At 45.0% G+C, this 24,371-nt stretch overlaps 1 protein-coding gene across 1 annotated transcript; it reads right to left on the bottom strand.

Moving 5' to 3' along the window:
* Positions 1-20,912: 20,912 nt before the first annotated feature.
* Positions 20,913-24,068, bottom strand: LOC138642605 (uncharacterized). Its single transcript, XM_069730868.1, has 2 exons — positions 21,996-24,068; positions 20,913-21,521 (listed from the first exon to the last, which is right to left on the bottom strand). Exons 1-2 carry the CDS (start codon positions 22,413-22,415, stop codon positions 20,994-20,996), a joined length of 948 nt encoding a protein of 315 aa, XP_069586969.1. The 5' UTR covers positions 22,416-24,068; the 3' UTR covers positions 20,913-20,993.
* Positions 24,069-24,371: the final 303 nt, after the last annotated feature.

Raw genomic sequence — 24,371 nt, 5'->3', positions numbered from 1 at the left:
TTTTTGAGCAGTGTATATATATATATATATATATATATATACATATATATATATATATATATATATATATACAGCTTGTGAAATAAGTATTGAACACATCACCGGTTTTTTACATAAATATATTGACATGAAATTCTCACCAGACAACCCAGTCAATCCACACAGGCAAAGATATCAAACCATAAATGTCGATAGATTAAGTTTGTGTAATAATGAGAGATGATACGGGAAAAAAGTATTGAACACATAAGGAAGGAGGGGCAAAAAGAAGCCATGGAAAATCACTAGAAATCAAACCTGTCACATAATGAAAAATATCAACTGGTTCAACTGATGGTCTATAAAATGGTGCCTCATTACCAAAGTGCCATACAAGAAACATCTCATGATGGGTAAAACAAGTGCGCTGTCTGATGATGGCATTGGTTACAGAACAACGTCTAAACTACTGAAGGTTTCAATGAGCACTGTTGGGACGATAATCCAGAAGTGGAAAGAATATAATTTCACCTTAAACCGTCCATGACCAGGTGCTTCCCACAAGATTTCAAACAGAGAAGTAAAAAGAATTATCAGAAGAGTTATCCAAGAACCAAGGACCACATGTGGAGCACTACAGAAGTCCTGGAATCAGCAGGTACAATAGTTTAAAAAAAAAACAAGTAAAGCACTAAATCTCCATGGCCTGTATGGATGTTTACAGTTTGCTCAAACACAATTAGACAAGCCTGTGAAATACTGGGAGAATATAGTCTGGTCATATGAGACCAAAATTAAACTGTTTGAATGCCATAATACACACCATGTTTGGAGGCCAAAAGGCACTGCATATCACCCAAAAACACCATACCAACAGTGAAGTTCAGAGGTGGGAACATCATGGTGTGAGCTGCTTTATGGTACTGGCAAACTTCATATGATTGAAAGAAGGATGAATCGACAAATGTACAGAGACATTCTTGATAAAAAAAAAACCTTCAGCAATCTACCAGGATAATGAAGATGAAAAAGGGTGAACATTTCAGCAGGACAAAGATCCCAAACACACAGCCAAGGAAATTCAATTTGTTTCAGAGAAAGAAATAAAGTTGCTGGAATGGTCCAGCCAATCACCTGATCTGAATCTAATAGAAAATTTCTGCAAGGAACTAAAGCTTAGAGTTCATACAAGGAGCCCAAGGAACCTTATTTCACCCACTGTGTACAGTGGGTATGGAAAGTATGCAGACCCCTTAACATTTTTCACTCTTTGTTTCATTGCAGCCATTTGGTAAATTCATAGAACTTAATTTTTTTCTCATTCATGGACACTCTGCACCCCATCTCGACTGAAAAAAAGGACAAATCTTTGCAAATTTGAACAAAAGGAAAAGAAGCCACAATATAATCTGCACACCACCAATAAATTTTATGAAACAAAAGACAATTTTATTGGTAACAAAAGTAGTTAAAAACAGTTAAAAATGCACAAAACAACTCCCCCATGAGGCCTGTCCAAAACAATATCTCATAAATGGTATACATAACACATGGTGCCTAACACAAATACACAAAATATAGAGGCACGGCTGGGATTGATCAATACAAATGTGTACACAACCTGTTATTCCATCCCAATAGGGAAATCCAAGTCACGGCTGCAAGCCTAATGATATAAACAACACATGGGCAAAAATATAAGAGATAGCAAGATTTTAGTTCCTACTAAAGGGTGGATAGAACATGGCCATTGCCCCTAGTTAAGGCTGCCAAATAAGCAAAGAAACCTCAGCAGCGTGCGTAGAGAACCCCAAAAAAAGTACCTATAATAAGGAGGGTAGCTCCGGCAACCAATGTGTGGATCAGGACCACAGGGTGGGAGAACCCAACAAGTAACGCGGTTACAACGACGGTTCTATCCACCATTTAGTAGGGACTAAAATCTTGCCATCTCTTATATTTTTGCCCATGTATTGTTTATATCATTAGGCTTGCAGCCATGACTTGGATTTCCCTATTGGGATGGAATAACAGGTTGTGTACACGTTTGTATTGATCAATCCCAGCCGTGCCTCTATATTTTGTGTATTTGTGTTAGGCACCATGTGTTATGTATACCATTTATGAGATATTGTTTTGGACGGGCCTCATGGGGGAGTTGTTTTGTGCATTTTTAACTGTTTTTAACTACTTTTGTTACCAATAAAATTGTCTTTTTTTTCATAAAATTTATTGGTGGTGTGCAGATTATATTGTGGCTTCTTTTCCTTTTGTTCAGATTGCCTTTGGCCACTTTACTGCACCCCCGCTTGTTATAATTATATAGGTAGTATTTGTAGTGCGCCAGCATCTTTGTCGTATTCAATCTTTGCAAATTTATTAAAAAAGAAAAACTGAAATATCACATGGTCATAAGTATTCAGAGCCTTTGCTCAGTATTGAGAAGCACCTTTTGAGCTCGTACAGCCATGAGTCTTTTTGGGAATCATGCAACAAGTTTTTCACACCTGAATTTGGGGATCCTCTGCCATTCTTCCTTGCCGATCCTCTCCAGTTCCGTCAGGTTGGATGGTGAATGTTGATGGACAGCCATTTTCAGGTCTCTCCAGAGATGCTCAATTGTGTTTAGGTCAGCCCTCTGGCTGGGCCAGTCAAGAATGGTCACAGAGTTGTTCTGAAGCCACTCCTTTGTTATTTTAGCTGTGTGCTTAGGGTCATGGTCTTGCGGGAAGGTGAACCTTCGGCCAAGTCTGAGATCTAGAGCAGTCTGGAAGAGGTTTTCATGCAGGGTATCTCTGTACTTAGCCGCATTCATGTTTCCTTTAATGGCAACCAGTTGTCCTGTCCCTGCAGCTGAAAAACACCCCCAGAGCATGATGCTGCCACCACCATGTTTCACTGTTGGGATTGTATTGGGCAGGTGATGAGCAGTGCCTAGTTTTCTCCACACATACTGCTCAGAATTATCACCAAAATGGTATATCTTCATCTCATCATAGCAGAAAATCTTATTTCTCATAGTCTGGGAGTCCTTCATGTGTTTTTAGCAAACTCTATGCGGGCTTTTATATGTCTTGCACTGAGGAGAGGCTTCCGTCGGGCCACTCTGCCATAAAGGCCCTACTGGTGGAGGGCTACAGTGATAGTTGACTTTGTGGAACTTTCTCCCATCTCCCTACTAAATCTCTGGAGCTCAGCCACAGTGATCTTCTTTACCTCTCTTACCAAGGCTCTTCTCCCACTATTGCTCAGTTTGGTTGGATGGCCAGGTCTCGGAAGACTTCTGGTAGTCCCACACTTCTTCTATTTAAAGATTATGAAGGCCACTGTGCTCTTAGGAACCTTGAGTACCTTGCCACAATTCTGTCTCTGAGCTCCTTGGCCAGTTCCTTTGACCTCATGATTCTCATTTGGTCTGACATGCAGTGTGAACTGTGAGGTCTTATATAGACAGATGTGTGCCTTTCCAAATCAAGTGCTATCAGTTTAATTAAACACAGCTGGACTCCAATGAAGTAGTAGAACCATCTCAAGGAGGATCACAAGGCAATGGATAGTATGTGACTTAAATATGAGTGTCTGAGCAAAGGGTCTGAATACTTATGAACATGTGATATTTCAGTTTTTCTTTTTTAATCAAAATTTCTATGTTTCTGTTTTTTTCAGCCAAGATGGGGTGTATAGTGTAAAATAATGAGAAAAAAATGAACTTTTTTGAATTTACCAAATGGCTGAAATGAAGCAAAGAGTGAAAAATGTAAAGGGATCTGAATACTTTCTGTAAACACTGTGCAATTCTGTGAATCGCTTAAAGATTAAAAATGCTCACTACATCCCTAGATGAATTCCTTAAAAGGCGTTGTTTCCAAAATTGGGTCAGCTGTGAGGGATACTGCTGTTTTGGCATGGTAGGGGCTCTTCAAATGTGACATGGCATCTGCAATCTATTCCGTAATAAAAATTGAGTTCCAGAATTCAGTTGGAGCTCCTTCCCTTCCGAGCCCTACCTTGTAGTTTTCCATTACATACCAGGTATCAGTGTACTCAGGAGAAATTGCACAACAAATTTTATGATCCACTAGCTGAAGAGCCCGGCGTTGCCTGGGCATAGTAAATATCTGTGGTTAGTTATAGCACCTCACTTCTCTTATTTTCCCATCGCGCCTCTCATTTTCCCAATCACATCTTTCATTTTCCCCCTCACATCTCTCATTTTCTCCCTCACACCTCTCTTTCCCCCCTAACACTTGTCATTTCAACCTCACATCTGTCATTTTCTGATCACTCCGCTATTTTTCCTCACTCCTCTCATTTTGCACTCACACCTTTTCATTTTCACCTCACACCTCTCATTTTCACCTCATCACCTCAGTATATACATGTTTGTCATCTCCCTTATATATAGTATACATCTGTATGTCATCTCCTGTATATAGTATATACCTGTATGTCATCTCCCCTGTATATAGTATATACCTGCTGTGTGTCATCTCCCCTATATATAGTATATACCTGAATGTCATCTCCTTCTATATATAGTATATACCTGTATGTCATCTCCTCCTGTATATAGTATATACCTGTGTGTCATCTCCCCTGTATATAGTATATATCTGTGTGTCATCTCCTCCTGTATATAGTATATACCTGCATGTCATCTTCTATATATAGCATATACCTGTATGTTATCTCCTCCTGTATATAGTATATACCTGTAGGTCATCTGCTCCTGTATATAGTATATACCTGTGTGTCATCTCCTCCTGTATATAGTATATACCTGTATGTCATCTCCTCCTGTATGACCGCTCAGCGACCAATCACAAGCCGCGACGTCATCGAAGGCCCTTTACGTGCTCATTCTTCGGAACGAAAGCAAGGCGGTTGCAGCGGTGACGACCAGGGCACGTCAGAGGGTAAGTATATCAATATTTTTTATTTTTATTCTTTATTTTACACATGAATATGGATCCCAGGGCCTGAAGGAGAGTTTCCTCTCCTTCAGACCCTGGGATCCATTACAGGATACCTTCCGATATTTGTGTCCCATTGACTTGTATTGGTATCGGATATGGTATCGGCGATATCCGATATTTTTCGGATATCGGCCGATACCATCCGATACCGATACTTTCAAATATCGGACGGTATCGCTCAACACTACACCTCAGCGATATAAAATTCTGTGAAGCACCTGTTAGTTCAAGGTGCTCACCACACGTTCCTTGAGGGCTGTAGTTTCCAAAATGGGGTAATTTGTGAGAGGTTGCCATGGTTTAGGCACATCAGAGGCTCTGCAAATGCGACATGGCATCCTCTATGGACTCCAGTCAAAATTGAGCTTCAGAATTCAGTTGGTGCGCCCTCACTTCCTTTCCAAGCCTTCTCTTGTGCCCAAACCATAGTTTAATACCACAAAAGAGGTGTACTCAGGAGAAATTGCACAACAATTTGTATGGCCCATTCTCTCCTTTTAACCTTGTGGAAATAAAAAAATTTAGGGCAAAATTCTGTGATGCACCTGTGGGATCAAGGTGCTCACACATATAAATATGTTTCTTGGCTAGTGTAGCTTCAAAAATGGGTCACTTGTGGGGGGTTTCCATTGTTTAGGCATTTCAGGGGGTCTGCAAACACCATATGGCGTCTTCTATAGATTTCAGCCAATTCTGCACTCTCAAATGGCTCTCCTTGCCTTCCAATCCCTGCTGTGTGCCCAAACAGAAGTTTCCCACCAAATATGGGGTATAGCTGTACTCTGGAGAAATTGCACAACAAATTGTATGGTCCATTTTGTACTGTTACCCTTATGAAAATGAAACATTTGGGGCAAAACCAACATTTTTGGAGATTTTTTTTTTATTTTCATGGCTCAAAGTTATAAAATTCTGTGAAACACCTGTGGGTTCAAAGTGTTTATCACACCTTTAGGCTATGTTCACACGTTGCGGTTTTTACCCAGTATAAATAAAGCGCCACGGATGTCATAGATGACACAAGGATGTAAGTACTACTGAAATCAGCCCACCGCACACTGGAGCATACTAAAAAGGGGGAGGAAAAAACAGCAACATATATACAATAAAACCGCTATAAACCTGCACCCATATAATATATACAGCACAAACAGACATGCATGTAAACATCTATATATGCCGTACCACAGCATAATGATATTACATAAGTACCAGCTATGTATATACACACATACGCAGGCTATACAGGGATACACAGCATATATACAAAATATGCAACAGTAAAAAAAAACAAAATACATATATTTAGCATAACAGAAAAGGAAAAAAATACGAATAAAATAATAAAAATAATAACAAGAAAAACAAAATAAACATGTACATAAATTATAAATCAAAGAGCTAAATATATACCAAACGTAATAAACAAATAATAATGCAAAGAAATAATAAAATAAAATAAAATAAAATAAAATAGAAAAAAAATAAAAAATAAACAATGCATTCATATATGTCGAGATGATGTTCTTCCCAGCTACCTCGGATGGAAAAAATTGCAGATGTAGCCACTTAATGGATGTCATAGCAGAGCGACAATAAATACTAAAAAAGTGGAGAGAAAGATAATTAAAATACAAGAAATACAAAAAATAATAAAACATAATCCAGATGGTAGAGACCTATCAATTGTACCCAGCAGCATACAGACTATAGGAAGGCAGCAAAGGAGAGACATTCATTTAGGCCATGGGGATAGACCGTATTTAACTGCCAAATCCATCTCGCCTCCAGCCTACCCAGCTTCTTAGTTAGTTCCCCACAGCGAACATTTATCTTAATAATATCTATCCCCCGCACCTTCAAGAGCGAACCATCACAATTGTGGAACCTGAAGTAACGGGGCACCGTTTGAGAGAGGCTGTGTCCTCCTGACTGGCCGCCGCCTGAATCCCCAGGACATGTTCACGGATGCGGACCTTTAGTTGTCGTGTAGTGAGCCCGACATATATCAGACCACATGGACATGTGGCGTGATACACCACATATCTAGTTGTACAAGTAATGTGATGTCTGATCTTAAAAGACTTAGTCCCGTCAAAATTAGAGAACATGTCACTGCGAACGATATTGGGACAGGCGACGCACCTGCCACAAGGCACACAGCCCACTCTTCTAGGTAAAGCGTCAAGGAACGTAGATTTCTGATAGCTGGTATAATGGCTGGAGACGAGATGATCTTTCAAATTTTTGGCTTGCCTATATGCCATGGAGGGTTTATTTGGAATAAACTTGGATATCAGCGGATCAACCCTCAATATTAGCCAGGCATTTTGAAGAGCAGAACGAACCCTGTCAGACTGAAAGCAATAGGTAGTAATAAATCTGGTAACTTGTTTACTGGAAGATCCTGGTCGAGAGTGATTATAAAGAAGATCCTGACGAGAAGCATGTTTAGCCCTATGATACGCGCAGGGCGGGAGGCATCTATGCCAGTGTCAAGGACAGGGATTGACAAGAACTTAGCGCAGGTGAAGGGGCAGTGGTGTCACCTGCTTGCACAAGTTGTGGACCCAGGCATTTGGCCCACCGAGTCAGGTGCTAAGATGACGTGCCAGATCATGCTGGTGGTGGTTAGGCTTTTAGTGGTCAGGCCCCTGCTGAACTTGGCATGGTGCAAATTGAAAATAACCATTTTTTTGTCTTAGAACCCTCTTTAAAAAAGTCCTAGACTGGGGAACACCTAACTCTTTATCGGAGAAATTCACAAGTGTCAGGTACTCTGCAGAACAGTTGCCCGCCTTCTCCCTCTGGTCACCGACTGCCTCTTCCTGTCTGTTTTGGTGCTGCTGATCCCTCCCCTTAGCGCTGCTGCCTTTGCTCTGCATGTTAGCTTCCCAGGTTGGGTCAGTGACTTCTACTAAGTCTTCCACCACTGCACCTTGGTTCTCATGACTTGGTGACTTAACAATCTGACTTATTGTCAACTGTGTCTCATCATCATCTACCTCCTTAGGGAAAATTTGCTGTTCCCCATCATCATCTCCTTGTGACCGTGGCTGTAATAAGGGTGAGCATATCCTCCTGTCCCTCTTGGAACATGCAGGGGAAGAGGCCACAATCAAGAAATGATTATGGTGTGTCTTAGTATGGGATCACTGGTATACTGGGACTCAACATGGTGGGAGGAAGGAGGATCATGGTGAGGATTAAGTGATCTAGACTCTTGCGTGGTGAGACTGAACTGTGTGATAGACTGGGTGGTGCTACCAAACATGCTGGAAGCATTATCTGCTATCCAACTGACCACCGGAGTGGTGTCCCGTACCTCCCTGCAAAGTGGGACAGGAATCTATGTGTCGTGGATGGGCATGTTGCTTGTGCTGCAGCAACAGGTGCAGTCGCACCTACCACATGTCCTCACCATCTGCGGGCACCATCATCAGCACTTCTACTTCCCCATCCCTTACCACATGCCTTACGCATTTAATAATTGCTAGGTCTCTGGAAACCAAGTTTGCTTGATTAATTGAAACTAATTTTCTATATTAAAAAAATCGGTCAACTGTAGCAAGCCAAGCAATTTCTAACAGTTTCAAACCACCATAATTTAACACAAACCAATTCCTTTTTTTTTTGTCCATATGGGTCTGTTTTTTGTATTCAATGGTGGTGCGCAAATTTCAGGTCTGTGTGAAAGACCAGCAGACATGTCAGGTTTTTTTGCACAGCACAGACAAACTGGGTGCTGCACACATGCACACGGATGGCATCTGTGTGTCATCAGCGTGACATGTACCAGTACCTGGGAACAAAAGGAACAGTTTGCGCTGTTTCTTGCTCGCCTTGAGAATGGGATCAGCATGACCAGGAGGCCATATTGTGAGTTATATTCAGCAACAGCTGTGTAACTGTGTAAAATAAGTAAATACAAAAAAAAATGGCGTGGGCCCCTGAACAATTTAACCAGCAGAAGGAAAGCCCATGGCTGGGGGCTGATTTAAATAATGAGGAACAAGGGACAATTTCCCATAAGATTCACAGGCTAATAATAGCAGCTCACAGCTGTTTGCTTAGCCTTTCCTGGTGAATATACTGGAGACTTCAGAAAAAAATGATGTAGGGTCCCCCTATAAATTTAAACCAGCAAAGGCTAAACAGACAGCCGTGGGTTGATTATAATAGCCTGGAATGTGGCCAAAGATATTGGCTCCCCCCCCCCTGGCGTTTAGCTTCGCTCTTCCCAGTTGCCTGGTGGTGGTGGCAAGTGGGGTAATAGGGTTAGGGATGATGTTACCTTTGTATTATCAGGTGATATCAAGCCCAGGGGTTAGTAATGGAGAGGTGACTATAAGACGGCCCCATTTCTAACCCCATAGTAAGTATTCAAATAAACATACAACAAGAATAAAGTCCCTTTATTTGAAATAAAACTCAACACCCTCTTTACACATTTATTTAAGAATAAAAAACACAGTTATACCCACGCCTAGTTATTGATTTTCTAAGTGCCAGATTTGTTGTATCTTATAGATGCGCCATTTGCGCCATTTCTTTGGAGGCTAAGGGCTGATGTTGATAGCGGGGGGGGGGGGAGGGGCAATATCTCTGTCCCCCTTAACAGGCTATTAATATCAACCCACAGGTGTTTGTTTAGCATATGCCGGTTTTAATTTATAAGGGGACCTTACGTCGTCTGTTTTTCTGGGGTCCACCGTAAATTCACCAGGAAACGCTAAGCAAATAGCTGCGAGCTGTTATTAATAGCCTGGGAATCTTATGAGGTGTTGTCCCTTGTCCCAGGTTACTAACATCAGCCACCAGCCATAGGCTTTTCCTCTGCTGGTTATCAAAATTGTGAGGGATGTATGCGTCGACAGAGCCATAGACAATAATGTTGTCAGTAGAGCGAATGTGTACTCTGCCGAGAATCATTTTCGGATGTATACACCTACTGGAGGAGCACACCCAGACGCAGTCTATTGAGTCTGAGTGACCACCAGTAGGTGTATACATCCGAATATGATGCACGTTCACTCTGTCGGCACCATTATATTCTGGCACCATCGGCGCATGGGTCCGGATCCTGTTTTGCACAGGGGTTCAGATGCAAGTATCGATGGGACAAACAAACGTGCAGTGAAGCACAGTGGGAAAGCACCCTGAGCTCTGATAGTATTGAAGGAAACAGCTTTGTCTATCCTGCTTGATTAAAGATTGTAGTAAAAGTTAATGGACATTGTATTTCAGCTGTAGAGGTAATCTGAAAGCTTTGAGAGTCAAACAGGTCTGTCTACATGAAGGACTGTCTACGTGCAGTATGAGCTTAGTGGGGGAGGTAGCAAATGTTTTCAGGACACTCAAAAGTACTCTGTTTACTCAGAGTAAATGAACAGGTAGAGAGGGGATTGCAGCCATTGTCTCAAATATCTTGCCTTTATTGCAGTTCAAAGATTCCCTGGGATTATCAGAGCAAGCACTAGGCCTTTAAATTCCCAACAATGTAGTATTAGGGGGAGGGGATGGGGGGAATGGGGATTAATTTCTATGTAAAAATGGCAAAATACCCTCAAGAGCTTTTGACCCAGCAAGCATATGATCTCAATGGGTAGAGGTGAATAAATCACTGCCAGGCACCTTCGCCAGCAGCTTATCTCCTTTGAGAACAGAGGATCGAACACGTTAAAATTTAACATGCTTAATCACTTTATATCCCTACATCTGAGGAACAAAAGTCGACCAAACATGACACAGAGGAGGAAACGTTATAAGTGATGGTTTGTATTCTCAGTGATTAGAATTCTGGCCAGAATATGAAATGTTTCTGCACAGGAGAAAATATGGTGGGAGCACAGTCACGTGCTTGCATCAAACATCAGGAAATGGTGCATCTTGTATATTGCAAATATCATTAAGGCTAGGTACATATGTGCCCAATGTCTGGTGCGTAAACTCAGCAGGTATGTGCCCCATAGTGGCCGCAGTCAGGATAGGTGCCTTAAATCTTTCGACATTCAAATTTTCCGTTTTCAATGTATTTTGTTAAATACACTGTTCAAAAAAATAAAGGGAACACAAAAATCCCACATCCTAGATATCACTGAATGAAATAATCCAGTTGTAAATCTTTATTCATTACATAGTGGAATGTGTTGAGAACAATAAAACCTAAAAATGATGAACGTAAATCACAATTAATATTCCACGGAGGTCTGGAGTTGGAATGATGTTCAAAATCAAAGTGGAAAATTAAGTTACAGGCTGATATAACTTCAGTGGAAATGCCTCAAGACAAGGAAATGATGATCAGTAGTGTGTGTGGCCTCCACGTGCCTGTATGACCTCCCTACAATGCCTGGGCATGCTCCTGATGAGGCAGCGGATGGTCTCCTGAGGGATCTCCTCCCAGATCTGGACTAAAGCATCAGCTAACTCCTGGACAGTCTGTGGTGCAACGTGATGTTGGTGGATGGTGCGAGACATGATGTCCCAGATGTGCTCAATCGGATTCAGGTCTGGGGAACGGGCAGGCCAGTCCATAGCTTCAATGACTTCATCTTGCAGGAACTGCTGACACAGTCCTGGCATTGTCATGCATTAGGAGGGACCCAGGGCCAACTGCACCAGCATATGGTCTCACAAGGGGTCTGAGGATCTCATCTCGGTACCTAATGGCAGTCAGGCTACCTCTGGCAACCACATGGAGGGCTGTGCGATCCTCCAAATAAATTCTACCCCACACCATTACTGACCCACTGCCAAACCGGTCATGCTGAAGGATGTTGCAGGCAGGAGATCACTCTCCATGGCATCTCCAGACTCTATCAGACTCTGTCATGTCTATCACATGTGCTCAGTGTGAACCTGCTTTCATCTGTGAAGAGCACAGGGCGCCAATGGCGAATTTACCAATCCTGGTGTTCTGTGGCAAATGCCAAGCATCCTGCATGGTGTTGGGCTGTGAGCACAACCCCCAATTGTGGACGTTGAGCACTCAGACCATCCTCATGGAGTCGGTTTCTAACCATTTGTGCAGACACATGCACATTTGTGGCCTGCTGGAGGTCATTTTGCAGGGCTCTGGCAGTGCTCTCCTGTTCCTCCTTGCACAAAGGCTGAGGTAGCGGTCCTGCTGCTGGGTTGTTGCCCTCCTACGGCCTCCACATCTCCTGGTGTACTGGCCTGTCTCCTGATAGCGCTTCCAGCCTCTGGACACTACGCTGACAGACACAGCAAACCTTTTTGCCACAGCTCGCATTGATGTGCTATCCTAGATGAGCTGCACTACCTTGTGTGGGTAGTAGAGTCCGTCTCATGCTACCACAAGTGTGAAAGCACAACCAACATTCAAAAGTGACCAAAACATCAGCCAGAAAGCATTGGTACTGAGATGTGGTCTGTGGTCCCCACCTGCAGAACCACTCCTTTATTGAACAGAAAAGAAACAAAAATTCAGCTTCCAAAAATAGTCCAATTTATTAAGAGTAAAATGCAAAGTCCAAAAATATGGTGAACAAGAGAGTGAGTAGCAGCAGGCCTGCTGCTACTCACTCTCTTGTTCACCATGTTTTTGGACTTTGCATTTTACTCTTAATAAATTGGACTATTCTTAGAAGCTGGATTTTTTTTCCTGTTCTGTTCTACTATTTACGTGATGACTGCACGATATCCGAGCTTCCCCACAGCACATGCCTAGCAGGTGAGCTGGTTTCACTATTTTTTTTTTCTCTCTTAAGGTACCGTCACACAGTGCAATTTTGATCGCTACGACGGCACGATTTGTGACGTTCGAGCGATATAGGTACGATATCGCAGCGTGTGACACGCTCCTGCGATCAGGGACCCCGCTGTGAATCGTACGTCGTAGCACATCGTTTGAAACTTTCTTTCGTCGTCTAGTGTCCCGCTGTGGCGGCATGATCGCATGGTGTGACAAAGGTGTGCACGATATTGTATACGATGTAAAGGGCGGAGGAGCTGGCTACGTAGGAGCGCTGAATTCTCCACCTCCCGTGTGCTGATTGGGCGGTACAATACTGTGCGCTCATTCGACAAAGGACTATTGTTCCCAGCGGATAAAACCGGAGCTCTCGAGCGCGCTATTCATTTCTCTCTAGCACGTGCTGTAAACAGAACTAAATTCGCTGGATTCCCTGGAATTTTAACTACTAGACTTTTACCGCTAAAGGTATGTATAACGCTACAGCGTAGCATATGTTGCGCTTCAACGGGGATAAACGTTGGAGTGTGGTTGATTGTTCCTTTGAGTAGGCCTGAGAACCTCAGGTACACAGCTGTAGCGTGGCCCAATTAATTAATCCTTTTACAGATCGAGATGGTTGACTGCCCCATTTACCATACCATTTAATACCAGTAGTAACATATATAGTTATTAGATCAATGGTCAGAAAATTGTTTTGTAAGCACGTGTATTTATTGTACGTTTGTTTTCTTTTTAGGAACTATGCTCACTTCCGATGAGAGTTCTGTTGTTGCTGCTGCCCTGGTGTTTGAGGCAGCACGTCTCCAAGAGGAGAGACGTCCTAAACGAAAACGTCGCATGTGGACCCGGAGCTGGCTGCAGAAAAGATCCACATTGTCACACATGGGTCTCATAAGAGAGTTACGTGACAATAACCCTCAAGATTTCCGAAACTACCTTCGGATGTCCGAGGAATCCTTCAAAATAATACTGTCTGCTGTTACGCCACTCATACAAAGGTGTGATACGCCGATGCGTGCAGCCGTGCCCGTGGAGGAAAGGTTGGCGGTGACACTGCGCTTCCTGGCAACAGGAAGGTCTCTTCAGGATTTGCAGTTTTCCGCAGCTGTTTCCAGACCTTTCCTGAGCGTTGTGATTCCGGAGACATGCGAGGCCATTGTGCAGAGCTTAAGGCATTATATGGAGGTACTACTATATTTTTTTGGCTGCTGTGTTATGTCGATATATTATACTAGCTATTGAACCAGTTCTACGCCCTGATGGCGAGCATTTCTATAGGTATATGTTCTACATCCTATCATGTGCTGCTCCCATCCTGCGCCCCCATTCAGACATGTGCTGCTGTGATCCTGCGCCTCCATTCTGACATGTGCTGCTACCATTTTGTGGCTCCATTCTGATATGTGCTGCTCCAACCCTGCGCCACCCTTTTTTATTTGCTGCTCCCAACGTAATTTTATTGATTCTATTATTTAGATATATTGTTTAGCACCCCCTCTGAGTCACCGAAGCCATCTGTAAAAAAATGGCTGCCTGCATACTCTGTGTTGTTGACTTTGTTATACTAATCCATACTGCGCCTCAATCACTGTAGGATGTCCACATGAGAGTGTATGTGCATAATATATTTGACCTAATTTGTACATGTTTCCTTCTCATCTTGCAGTTTCCCAAGACGGCGGATGACTGGAAGAGGATTGGTTCCGATTTTGATGAGCTGTGGCAGTTTCCAAACTGCGGTGGTGCATTAGATGGAAAGCATGTGCGCATCACGCAACCAGCCAACTCTGGATCATTTTTTTTCAACTACAAAGGATATTTCAGTGTGATCCTCATGGCCCTTGTCAATGCAAACTATGAGTTTGTCGATGTGGATGTTGGCATGAATGGTCGAGTCTCCGACGGTGGTGTTTTTGAACACACTTCATTTGGGGAAAGCTTGAGGAACAATGAACTGCTGTTGCCACTAAATGAAGACACAAAAGCTAACCTAAATTTTGTCTTCATCGCTGATGAAGCTTTCCCTCTTCATCCACATTTGCTGAAGCCATTTGCACAGAGAACACTCACACCGGAGCGCAGAATCTTTAATTACCGGTTGTCGAGGGCCCGTCGTGTGGTTGAAAATGCCTTTGGGATAATGGCAAATCGGTTTAGAGTGTTCCACACAGCTATCAACTTGAAGCTGCCGTCTATAGACATTGTGGTTTTGGCATGCTGTGTGCTCCATAATTTCCTGAGACGTCATGATACGAACTCCTATTCTCCTCCTTCGTTTATTGATGTAGTGGACGCACGAACCGGAGATATTGTGCCCGGGGAATGGCGTACACAACCTGAAAATTTTACAGCTCTTCAAGCTCTTGGATCTGGCAGACAGGCAGACGATGCAAGGGACTGTCGCGAAAAATACTGTCAGTACTTTAATGGTTCTGGAGCTGTACCGTGGCAGGATCGCGCCGTATAACATAAAAATTTGTTTTTTTGCTTTGCTGTCATATAAACCTCTCTAAATAACTTTAAATGTGATGCCTATACAATGGTGCTGTTAACCCTTATAGCTTGGTAAACATTAAAGAAAGAATGCGAAGATTTTTGGTTTTTTTTGTAACACTTCTTGGTTTTAAATTATTTTACAACAAAATATAACATAACCCCCCCACCAAAAAAAATATTATCTCCTGCCCAAGAGGTGTCGCAGCGTCACGCCCTGCTGCTCCACTTGACTCTGGAGGAGCGCTGCTGTCTGCTGCAGGAGCGCTGCTGTCCGCTCCAGTCGCAATTGTCTCGCCAGGAGCTCTCTTACGGTGGCCGTTTCTGTGGATAGAAGAGGTTGGAGAACCAACGTTGATTCCTCTGAAAATACATCTCGACCTCTGGGGCAGGACCTAATTTTCTGTGTTGTAAATTTCTATTTGGTCTGGCACCACAGGGCGATGTAAATTTTAATATATTTTACAGTTTTGGTTGTCTATGGTGACATCCAGCAGAAAACCACTCGCATTATCTTGATACTTACGGAGAAGGGACGCCGGTTCCTCATTGCCAGAACCAGAGCTGCTAATGTCCCATCCCAGCGATCTGGCCACTGCTGCAGCACCTAAAAGCAAATAATAACAGATCTGGTTAACTATGGAACACGCCGTTGGGAAGCGCTCGCAGTTTTGGTCACTTACGTATGTTAGCTTCTGGGGAGAATGCCGCGGACCCGGGGGAGGAAGAGGAGTGTCGAAAGGGAGGTGTTGAGGGTGGTGTAGGGGTGCGAGGCCGTCTGCTCTCTGGTGGTGGCGTGGTAGGCCGCTGGGTCATTACTGCGTCTGTAATGTATTCAAATATTTCCGCTACCCTCTTATGTCCCGTATGCAGTTGAAAAACTGTAATCTATGATTGTTAACTTACGTGACGTCACGGACTGTGGGCTCCCGCTGGTGGTGGATGCTGTGGTGCTGCTGGCAATGGCAGGTACCTGTTGCCGCCGCTGTCTCTCTACACAGAAAGTTTACAAACGCAATCTTTAAAAACACATGTAGAGTGCTGCAGATCAAAGCTAACAATATACTGAAACATAAAATTTATATCACACTTCACAGGGGTGCGAGGGTGCATGGTCGCAACAGATGGTGGAGGTGTGGTAGGCCGCTGGGTCATTACTGCGTCTGTAATGTCTTCAAATATTTCAGGTACCCTGTTATGTCCCGTGTGATGTTAAAAAAAATGCAATAAATGATTGTGAACTTACGTGATGTCCCGGACTGTGGGCTCCCACTGGTGCCTGAAGATGGGGTACTGGTGGCAATGGTGTGTCTGACTTGCCGCCGCTGTCTCTCTACACCTAAAGTAAAGAATCACAATGTTTACACACAAATGTTGAGTGCTGCAGAGCAAAGCTTACAATATACTCAAACATAAAATCGAGATCACACTTTACAGGGGTGCGATACTCTGACATGTCTGTGGGCTCTGGGGTTCAATGGTCTTCCTGTCTTTGGAAAACGTATTATTTCATCTGTAGGCCAACCTCCTCCGTTAATATTTATGGGAAATTGAGAAAGTAAAAATTATGGACATCTTAATAATTTCAAGATGGAGGTTGAGATTAGGGAACCCGACAAGTTTTCTCACGGACAACGCATATTCTGCTTGGAGAATAACTAAATTGTACAAAAACGGGGCATGTGTTTTAATGCATTTGAGGTCACGTTGGCAACCATGAGCGCAAGACTCCCTCCCAAACCCCCCCCCCCTCCTGACAGCATGCATCTCCCAATCCCCCCATACTAGTACTTGCCTCGCCTTGCCTCCGCACGCAACTCCGCAAACATTTGTGGCGTTTTATAGCGGAGGTCAGCCCATTTTTTACGCAGCTGAAGCTGACTGCGGCAGACACCAAACCTCCTCTCCATCATTCTTGTTATTTGTCCAAGCACTTCTAGCTTGTGGATGTGTGGGTGGGCAGGGCGGCTCTCCAGACCCTCGTAATCCATGGCATCCATCTGGGAAATAAAAAAAAGGAGTTCTGGCTGCCCCAGAGGAGCAGAACGCATTCTCGCCGCCATTTTAGATGGAATGACCCTGAAGAGCAACGCCCAGAGGAGGAGCTGCGCTCCGCCGTCCTGCCGCGCCATTGGCATCGCAATAGCGTTGCCGTTTATGAACAGCGTCACATTTGTGACGACTGAGCGTTAAGAAAGGAACGCACATAGTAAATGCCGTTCGAAGTATCGTTATATAACGCCGGAGCGGCACGTTAAGTACGCTCGTGGTCTATGACGGCGTGATGACGTTACAGCGTTCCTGCGTGCCTGCCCTAGCTTGTTTTTGTCCCCTGACATCGTGATAATGGCTGCCAGTCGCCGTGGTCCACCTATGGGCATCCCAGAGCTCAAGTTCCTTATTGGAACAATGGATAGGATGCAGTATGAAACCACAGGGATGGTGCTGCACCGCAACCAGCACAAGGAGGAAGTTGTCCGTGTGGTGTCTGAGGGCCTCAGGAAGCGGTTTGGGATAACTCGGACCAAGGCCCAGATTGTTAAAAAATGGGGCGATCTCAAGTCGAAAAGGCCAGAGCGCCTGCAGGAGCTTCGCCAGGAGATTAGCAGAGGTTAGTACTCAGGTACCCAAAAGTATGTTGGACAGCTATGGGACAGTTTGAACGTTGCAGAGCCACTATGTGCCACAGCTATGGGACAGTTTCAACGTTGCAGAGCCACTATGTGCCACTGCTATGGGACAGTTTGAATGTTGCAGAGCCACTATGTGCCACAGCTATGGGACAGTTTGAACGTTGCAGAGCCACTATGTGCCACAGCTATGGGACAGTTTCAACGTTGCAGTGCCACAGCTATGGGACAGTTTGAACGTTGCAGAGCCACTATGTGCCACAGCTATGGGACAGTTTGAACGTTGCAGAGCCACTATGTGCCACAGCTATGGGACAGTTTCTACGTTGCAGAGCCACTATGTGCCACTGCTATGGGACAGTTTCAACGTTGCCGAGCCACTATGTGCCACAGCTATGGGACAGTTTCAACGTTGCAGAGCCACTATGTGCCACAGCTATGGGACAGTTTCTACGTTGCAGAGCCACTATGTGCCACTGCTATGGGACAGTTTGAATGTTGCAGAGCCACTATGTGCCACAGCTATGGGACAGTTTGAACGTTGCAGAGCCACTATGTGCCACAGCTATGGGACAGTTTCAACGTTGCAGTGCCACAGCTATGGGACAGTTTGAACGTTGCAGAGCCACTATGTGCCACAGCTATGGGACAGTTTGAACGTTGCAGAGCCACTATGTGCCACAGCTATGGGACAGTTTCTACGTTGCAGAGCCACTATGTGCCACTGCTATGGGACAGTTTCAACGTTGCAGAGCCACTATGTGCCACAGCTATGGGACAGTTTCAACGTTGCAGTGCCACAGCTATGGGACAGTATGAACGGTGAAAAGTACTATGTGGCACAGCGAACTGCTGACCTAACTTTTTTTTTTCCTTCACAGAGGCAAAGAGACAGCGCCGCCGCCACGAGGCATCCCGCCCAGCCTCTTCTGACTCTGTGCCCTCAGGGTCAAATGTCCCGGTGCCCTCCGGGTCAACTCCTCCAGATCCTAGTAGGTTCCCACAATAATGTGATTTGGATTTTGTTTCAGGTCCCCTTCCCCCCCCGGCAGCCAGTGTTGCCATATATGCTAACAGACCTTTTTTAAAAAATTTTTTTTTTTTTTTTTTTCTTCACAGAGGCAAAGACACAGCACCGCCGCCGCCACGAGGCATCCCGCCCAGCCTCTTCTGGCTCTGTGCCCTCAGGGTCCAATGTCCCGGAGCCCTCCGGGTCAACTCCTCCAGATCCTAGTAGGTTCCCACAATAATGTGATTTGGATTTTGTTTCAGGTCCCCTTCCCCCCCCGGCAGCCAGTGTTGCCATATATGCTAACAGACCTTTTTAAAAAATTTTTTTTTTTTTTTTTTCTTCACAGAGGCAAAGACACAGCACCGCCGCCGCCACGAGGCATCCCGCCCAGCCTCTTCTGGCTCTGTGCCCTCAGGGTCCAATGTCCCGGAGCCCTCCGGGTCAACTCCTCCAGATCCTAGTAGGTTCCCACAATAATGTGATTTGGATTTTGTTTCAGGTCCCCTTCCCCCCCCGGCAGCCAGTGTTGCCATATATGCTAACAGACCTTTTTTTAAATTTTTTTTTTTTTATTTTTTTCCTTCACAGAGGCAAAGACACAGCACCGCCGCCGCCACGAGGCATCCCGCCCAGCCTCTTCTGGCTCTGTGCCCTCAGGGTCCAATGTCCCGGAGCCCTCCGGGTCAACTCCTCCAGATCCTAGTAGGTTCCCACAATAATGTGATTTGGATTTTGTTTCAGGTCCCCTTCACGCCCCGGCAGCCAGTGTTGCCATATATGCTTACCAACCTTTTTTTTTTTTTTAATTTTTTTTTTTTTTTTTTTTTCCTTCACAGAGGCAAAGACACAGCACCGCCGCCGCCACGAGGCATCCCGCCCAGCCTCTTCTGGCTCTGTGCCCTCAGGGTCCAATGTCCCGGAGCCCTCCGGGTCAACTCCTCCAGATCCTAGTAGGTTCCCACAATAATGTGATTTGGATTTTGTTTCAGGTCCCCTTCCCCCCCCGGCAGCCAGTGTTGCCATATATGCTAACAGACCTTTTTTAAAAATTTTTTTTTTTTTTTTTTCTTCACAGAGGCAAAGACACAGCACCGCCGCCGCCACGAGGCATCCCGCCCAGCCTCTTCTGGCTCTGTGCCCTCAGGGTCCAATGTCCCGGAGCCCTCCGGGTCAACTCCTCCAGATCCTAGTAGGTTCCCACAATAATGTGATTTGGATTTTGTTTCAGGTCCCCTTCCCCCCCCCCGGCAGCCAGTGTTGCCATATATGCTAACAGAACTTTTTTAAAAAAATTTTATTTTTTTTTTTCTTCACAGAGTCAAAGACACAGCACCACCGCCGCCACGAGGCATCCCGCCCAGCCTCTCCTGGATCTGTGCCCTCCGGGTCAACTCCTCCAGATCCTAGTAGGTTCCCACAATTATGTGATTTGGATTAAGTTGCAGGTCCCCTCTTAACACCCCCCCCCTCCCCCGGCAGCCACTGTTGCCATATATGCTGACAGACCTTGTTTTTTTTTTTTCCTTCACAGAGGCAAAGAGACAGCGCCGCCGCCGACAGCACGAGGCATTCAACAGCGACTCAGATCCAGAAGTGCCCTCCGTGCCTCAACATCCTAGTAGGTTCCCACAATTAAGTTATTTTGATTTTGTTGCAGGCCCACTCTTTCACCCCCAACCCAAACCCCCACCCTCCCCCCCTTCCCCCCCAAGTCAGTTTTGCTTACTTTTTTTTTTTTTTTTCATTCACAGAAGCAAAGACACATCGGGAGACTACTGTGTTATTAATGTTATGTTTTTTGACCCACAGCTCTCGTCACTGTCAACAAGGAGGATATTGAAGCCGGCATAGACAAGTTACTCCACACTATGGCACATATTCAGGAGCAGCACAATGTGGCAATGGAGGAGCTGCAGAAGCTGCGGGACATGTGCCAGCAGTTGTAGGCGGGCCAATAATCCATTTTTTGTTGTTCCAATTAAAAGATTTTGTTAAACTTTCATTCGATTTTTTTTTTAGTTAACTGTACATGAATTTGTTACGTTAATTTGTTCCCTCATACAGTGCTGTGATTGAGACACACCAATCAAAAAGTAGTGATAGAATTTATAATAAAAGCTTTTATTTGAAACATTATTTTAACAAGACAATAAAAAAAAAGGAATGTAAAAGTAGTTAGGAAATCACAAATTATGATACGACGATTGTTCCGGCTGAAAATTTTGGTGCCTGATGGGCGAAGCCATATGTAAAGGTATTGGTGTGTAGGAGTTATTAGGGGGTGGCTGGCCGAAGTGGGAAACGTGAGGATTGTGTCGCATCGATGTCTGACCCTGTGACCAACCATTGAAATTTGATGGCTCTGTCCGCTGTATTGGCCGGGAAGAGACCAAACAAGTGTTCTTGTCCAAATCGCCATCAGTACCCTTGTTTACTGCTTCCAGAATCAGACGCTCTGCTAGTATTCTTTGGTTGTCGTCCATTTTTGCCAGTTTGTCAACCACATAGTGTCCAAACCCCTCTAACGCAGGGCTAACATTTCTTGTCAACACCTTCTTTGCCAGGCTCAATAGTTCATTTGAGGCGTCTGAGGTGGCTTTCCGTTTTCTTGGACCTTGCCTCGATTGACTCCTGGCAGGTGCAGCCTCCACTAAATCTGTTGTTGTGCAGTCCTGTGAACAGTCTAGTGTACTCTCCTGCGCACTGTCATCCTGGGGGGGGGGGAAAAAAAACAAGTTATGAACCCGGCAACAAAAAGTAGTACCACCATAACCGCATCCAAACTATATATTCGTAGTAGGTAACAAAAAGATTATAATATATTTGATGCTTAGTAATATTCTTTAACCCTCCCTTTTATTGAATACTTTGAACTACACTGTTCTGACTGCTATGGGAACCTGACCAATATTTTATAGTCTAAATAGTCTCAACAAGAGTACATCGGCAGCTTGAAGCGATACTATTTTCTATATTGCTTAGATGGTATGGTTTACATATATCTCCATTTCATACATATTAAGTTCCCCATATAATACTTGACTGCGACAGGGTTACTTATGTGTACATGTTTTTGTAACAACTTCAAACTGATGTGATAATCAGAAGTATAAAACCTAAAATGCAGAGAAAAATTATGTAATTATAGGACACATTGGTGAACTTTCGTCCAAAGAGCTACTTACTTGTTGCCCTTGTGACTCCTGCTCGGCGTGGTTCTCCGAAACTATTGGTTCCACAGGTGCCAACAATCGAAGACACGTTGAAGTCCGTGGCACCTCTTGGTCCCTCAGAAAATTAAGATGCTCAAAATACCACAGTTTTGGCACATAAACTTCTTCAGTGGAAGCTCCGGACCTTGTAGTCTGAAGAACCTTGTTCAGCTCCTTCCTCCAGACCGTGCGGAGCGCATGGATTTTCTTTTTAATAACTGCTTCGTTAGCTGCCTCATCTGGTGCCTGACGATTGTAAAGCTCAATGAGCTGTAAGTAACCCTCCCTCCTCTTTTCCCTGTTACAATACTCAGGAGATTTTATTTTCCAGAGGCAGGGAAAAGACTGATAAATCTCGATGAAATCCCTGATGAACTCCACACGATTTGACATCTAAAAAGTAATTATAAAAAAAAATTACATGGTTGACAAAGAGTCCTATTAACAATACTTTTGCCAGTGTGCCAAACGCTTAACAACAGCAGCCACACAAAGCGCTCATGCCTACCATCGCTTCTTCCATCTGCCACGCCATAGGCCACCATAACCCAAAACAGTGTACCGCCCGCTTCCCTACAGCAGCCACACAAAGCGCTCATGGTGACCATACATTGTACCATCTGCCACGCTCTAGCTCAACAGACACAACCGGTCATAAGCAGTCACAACAGCGTACCATCCGCATCGCTTCAGCGGCGGAACGAAGCGGTCATGCCGAACAAACTGAGTTCCATCTACCACGCTGTAGCACACCAGTCACGACCAGTCACGACCAGTCACAACAGCGTACCATCCGCATCGCTTCTTCCATCTGCCGCGCCATAGGCCACCATAACCCAAAACAGTGTACCGCCCGCTTCCCTACAGCAGCCACACAAAGCGCTCATGGTGACCATACATTGTACCATCTGCCACGCTGTAGCGCAACAGACACAACCGGTCATAAGCAGTCACAACAGCGTACCATCCGCATCGTTTCAGCGGCGGAACGAAGCGGTCATGCCGAACAAACTGAGTTCCATCTACCACGCTGTAGCCCACCAGTCACGACCAGTCACGACCAGTCACAACAGCGTACCATCCGCATCGCTTCTTCCATCTGCCGCGCCATAGGCCACCATAACCCAAAACAGTGTACCGCCCGCTTCCCTACAGCAGCCACACAAAGCGCTCATGGTGACCATACATTGTGCCATCTGCCACGCTCTAGCTCAACACACACAACCGGTCATAAGCAGTCACACCAGCGTACCATCCGCATCGCTTCAGCGGTGGAACGAAGCGGTCATGCCGAACAAACTGAGTTCCATCTACCACGCTGTAGCCCACCAGTCACGACCAGTCACGACCAGTCACAACAGCGTACCATCCGCATCGCTTCTTCCATCTGCCGCGCCATAGGCCACCATAACCCAAAACAGTGTACCGCCCGCTTCCCTACAGCAGCCACACAAAGCGCTCATGGTGACCATACATTGTGCCATCTGCCACGCTCTAGCTCATCACACACAACCGGTCATAAGCAGTCACACCAGCGTACCATCCGCATCGCTTCAGCGGTGGAACGAAGCGGTCATGCCGAACAAACTGAGTTCCATCTACCACGCTGTAGCCCACCAGTCACAACCAAGCACAACAGCGTACCATCTGCCACATTGTAGCCCTCCAGTCACAACAGTGTACCATCCACTTCGCTTCAGCGGTGGAACGAAGCACTCATGCCGTCCATACAGCGTTCCATCCACCACGCCCAAGCGGTTTACATACCTCGAAGCAGCGGTGCAAAGCGTGGTATATTCAGCGAGGTACAAAATTCCGATGTCCAGGTCCACCAAGTGTCCAAGTACGAAGTGAAGAAAGGAAATTTTGAAAGCAGTGAAGTGGCATTGGGAACAATAGCGCTCAGGTGACAAATTTTCCAACCAATTGTGTGCACAGAACCTTTGGCCTATCACCACACTAACTAGTGGCACAACACGCCCCTTGTGAACAACGTCACGCACAGATTATGCAAAATTTGCTCTGAATCGTCGTGTGTGACACGACCGTACGACTGTCCCATACGACTTCTACATCGCAAATACGTCATGAATTTATCGCTTCAGCGTCGTGCATCGTGTAGTGTGACCGCAGTCTACGATGTTTGAAACGATAATTAAGCGACGATGCAACGTCACAAATCGTGCCGTCGTAGCGATCTAAATTGCACTGTGTGACGGTACACTTAGGCTGGGTTCCCATTGCGTTATGGGACCGCGTTAAACGGACAGCGTTGCACGGCGAAATTAACGCCGTGCAACGCGTCCGTTAACGCGCCCATTCACGCTAATGGGAACGCGCTACACTAGC

Source organism: Ranitomeya imitator, chromosome 6, assembly GCF_032444005.1.
Source record: "Ranitomeya imitator isolate aRanImi1 chromosome 6, aRanImi1.pri, whole genome shotgun sequence".
In the NCBI taxonomy this organism is placed as follows: domain Eukaryota; kingdom Metazoa; phylum Chordata; class Amphibia; order Anura; family Dendrobatidae; genus Ranitomeya; species Ranitomeya imitator.
This window is presented reverse-complemented; position numbering and strand designations above follow the sequence as displayed.

Coding starts and splice junctions, on each gene's coding strand:
- LOC138642605 (XM_069730868.1), bottom strand. CDS start 22,415: ATGTCAAATCGTGTGGAGTTCATCAGGGATTTCATCGAGATTTATCAG. Junction 21,522..21,995: donor AGGAGTCACAAGGGCAACAA/GTAAGTAGCTCT, acceptor CCCCCCCCCCAG/GATGACAGTGCGCAGGAGAG.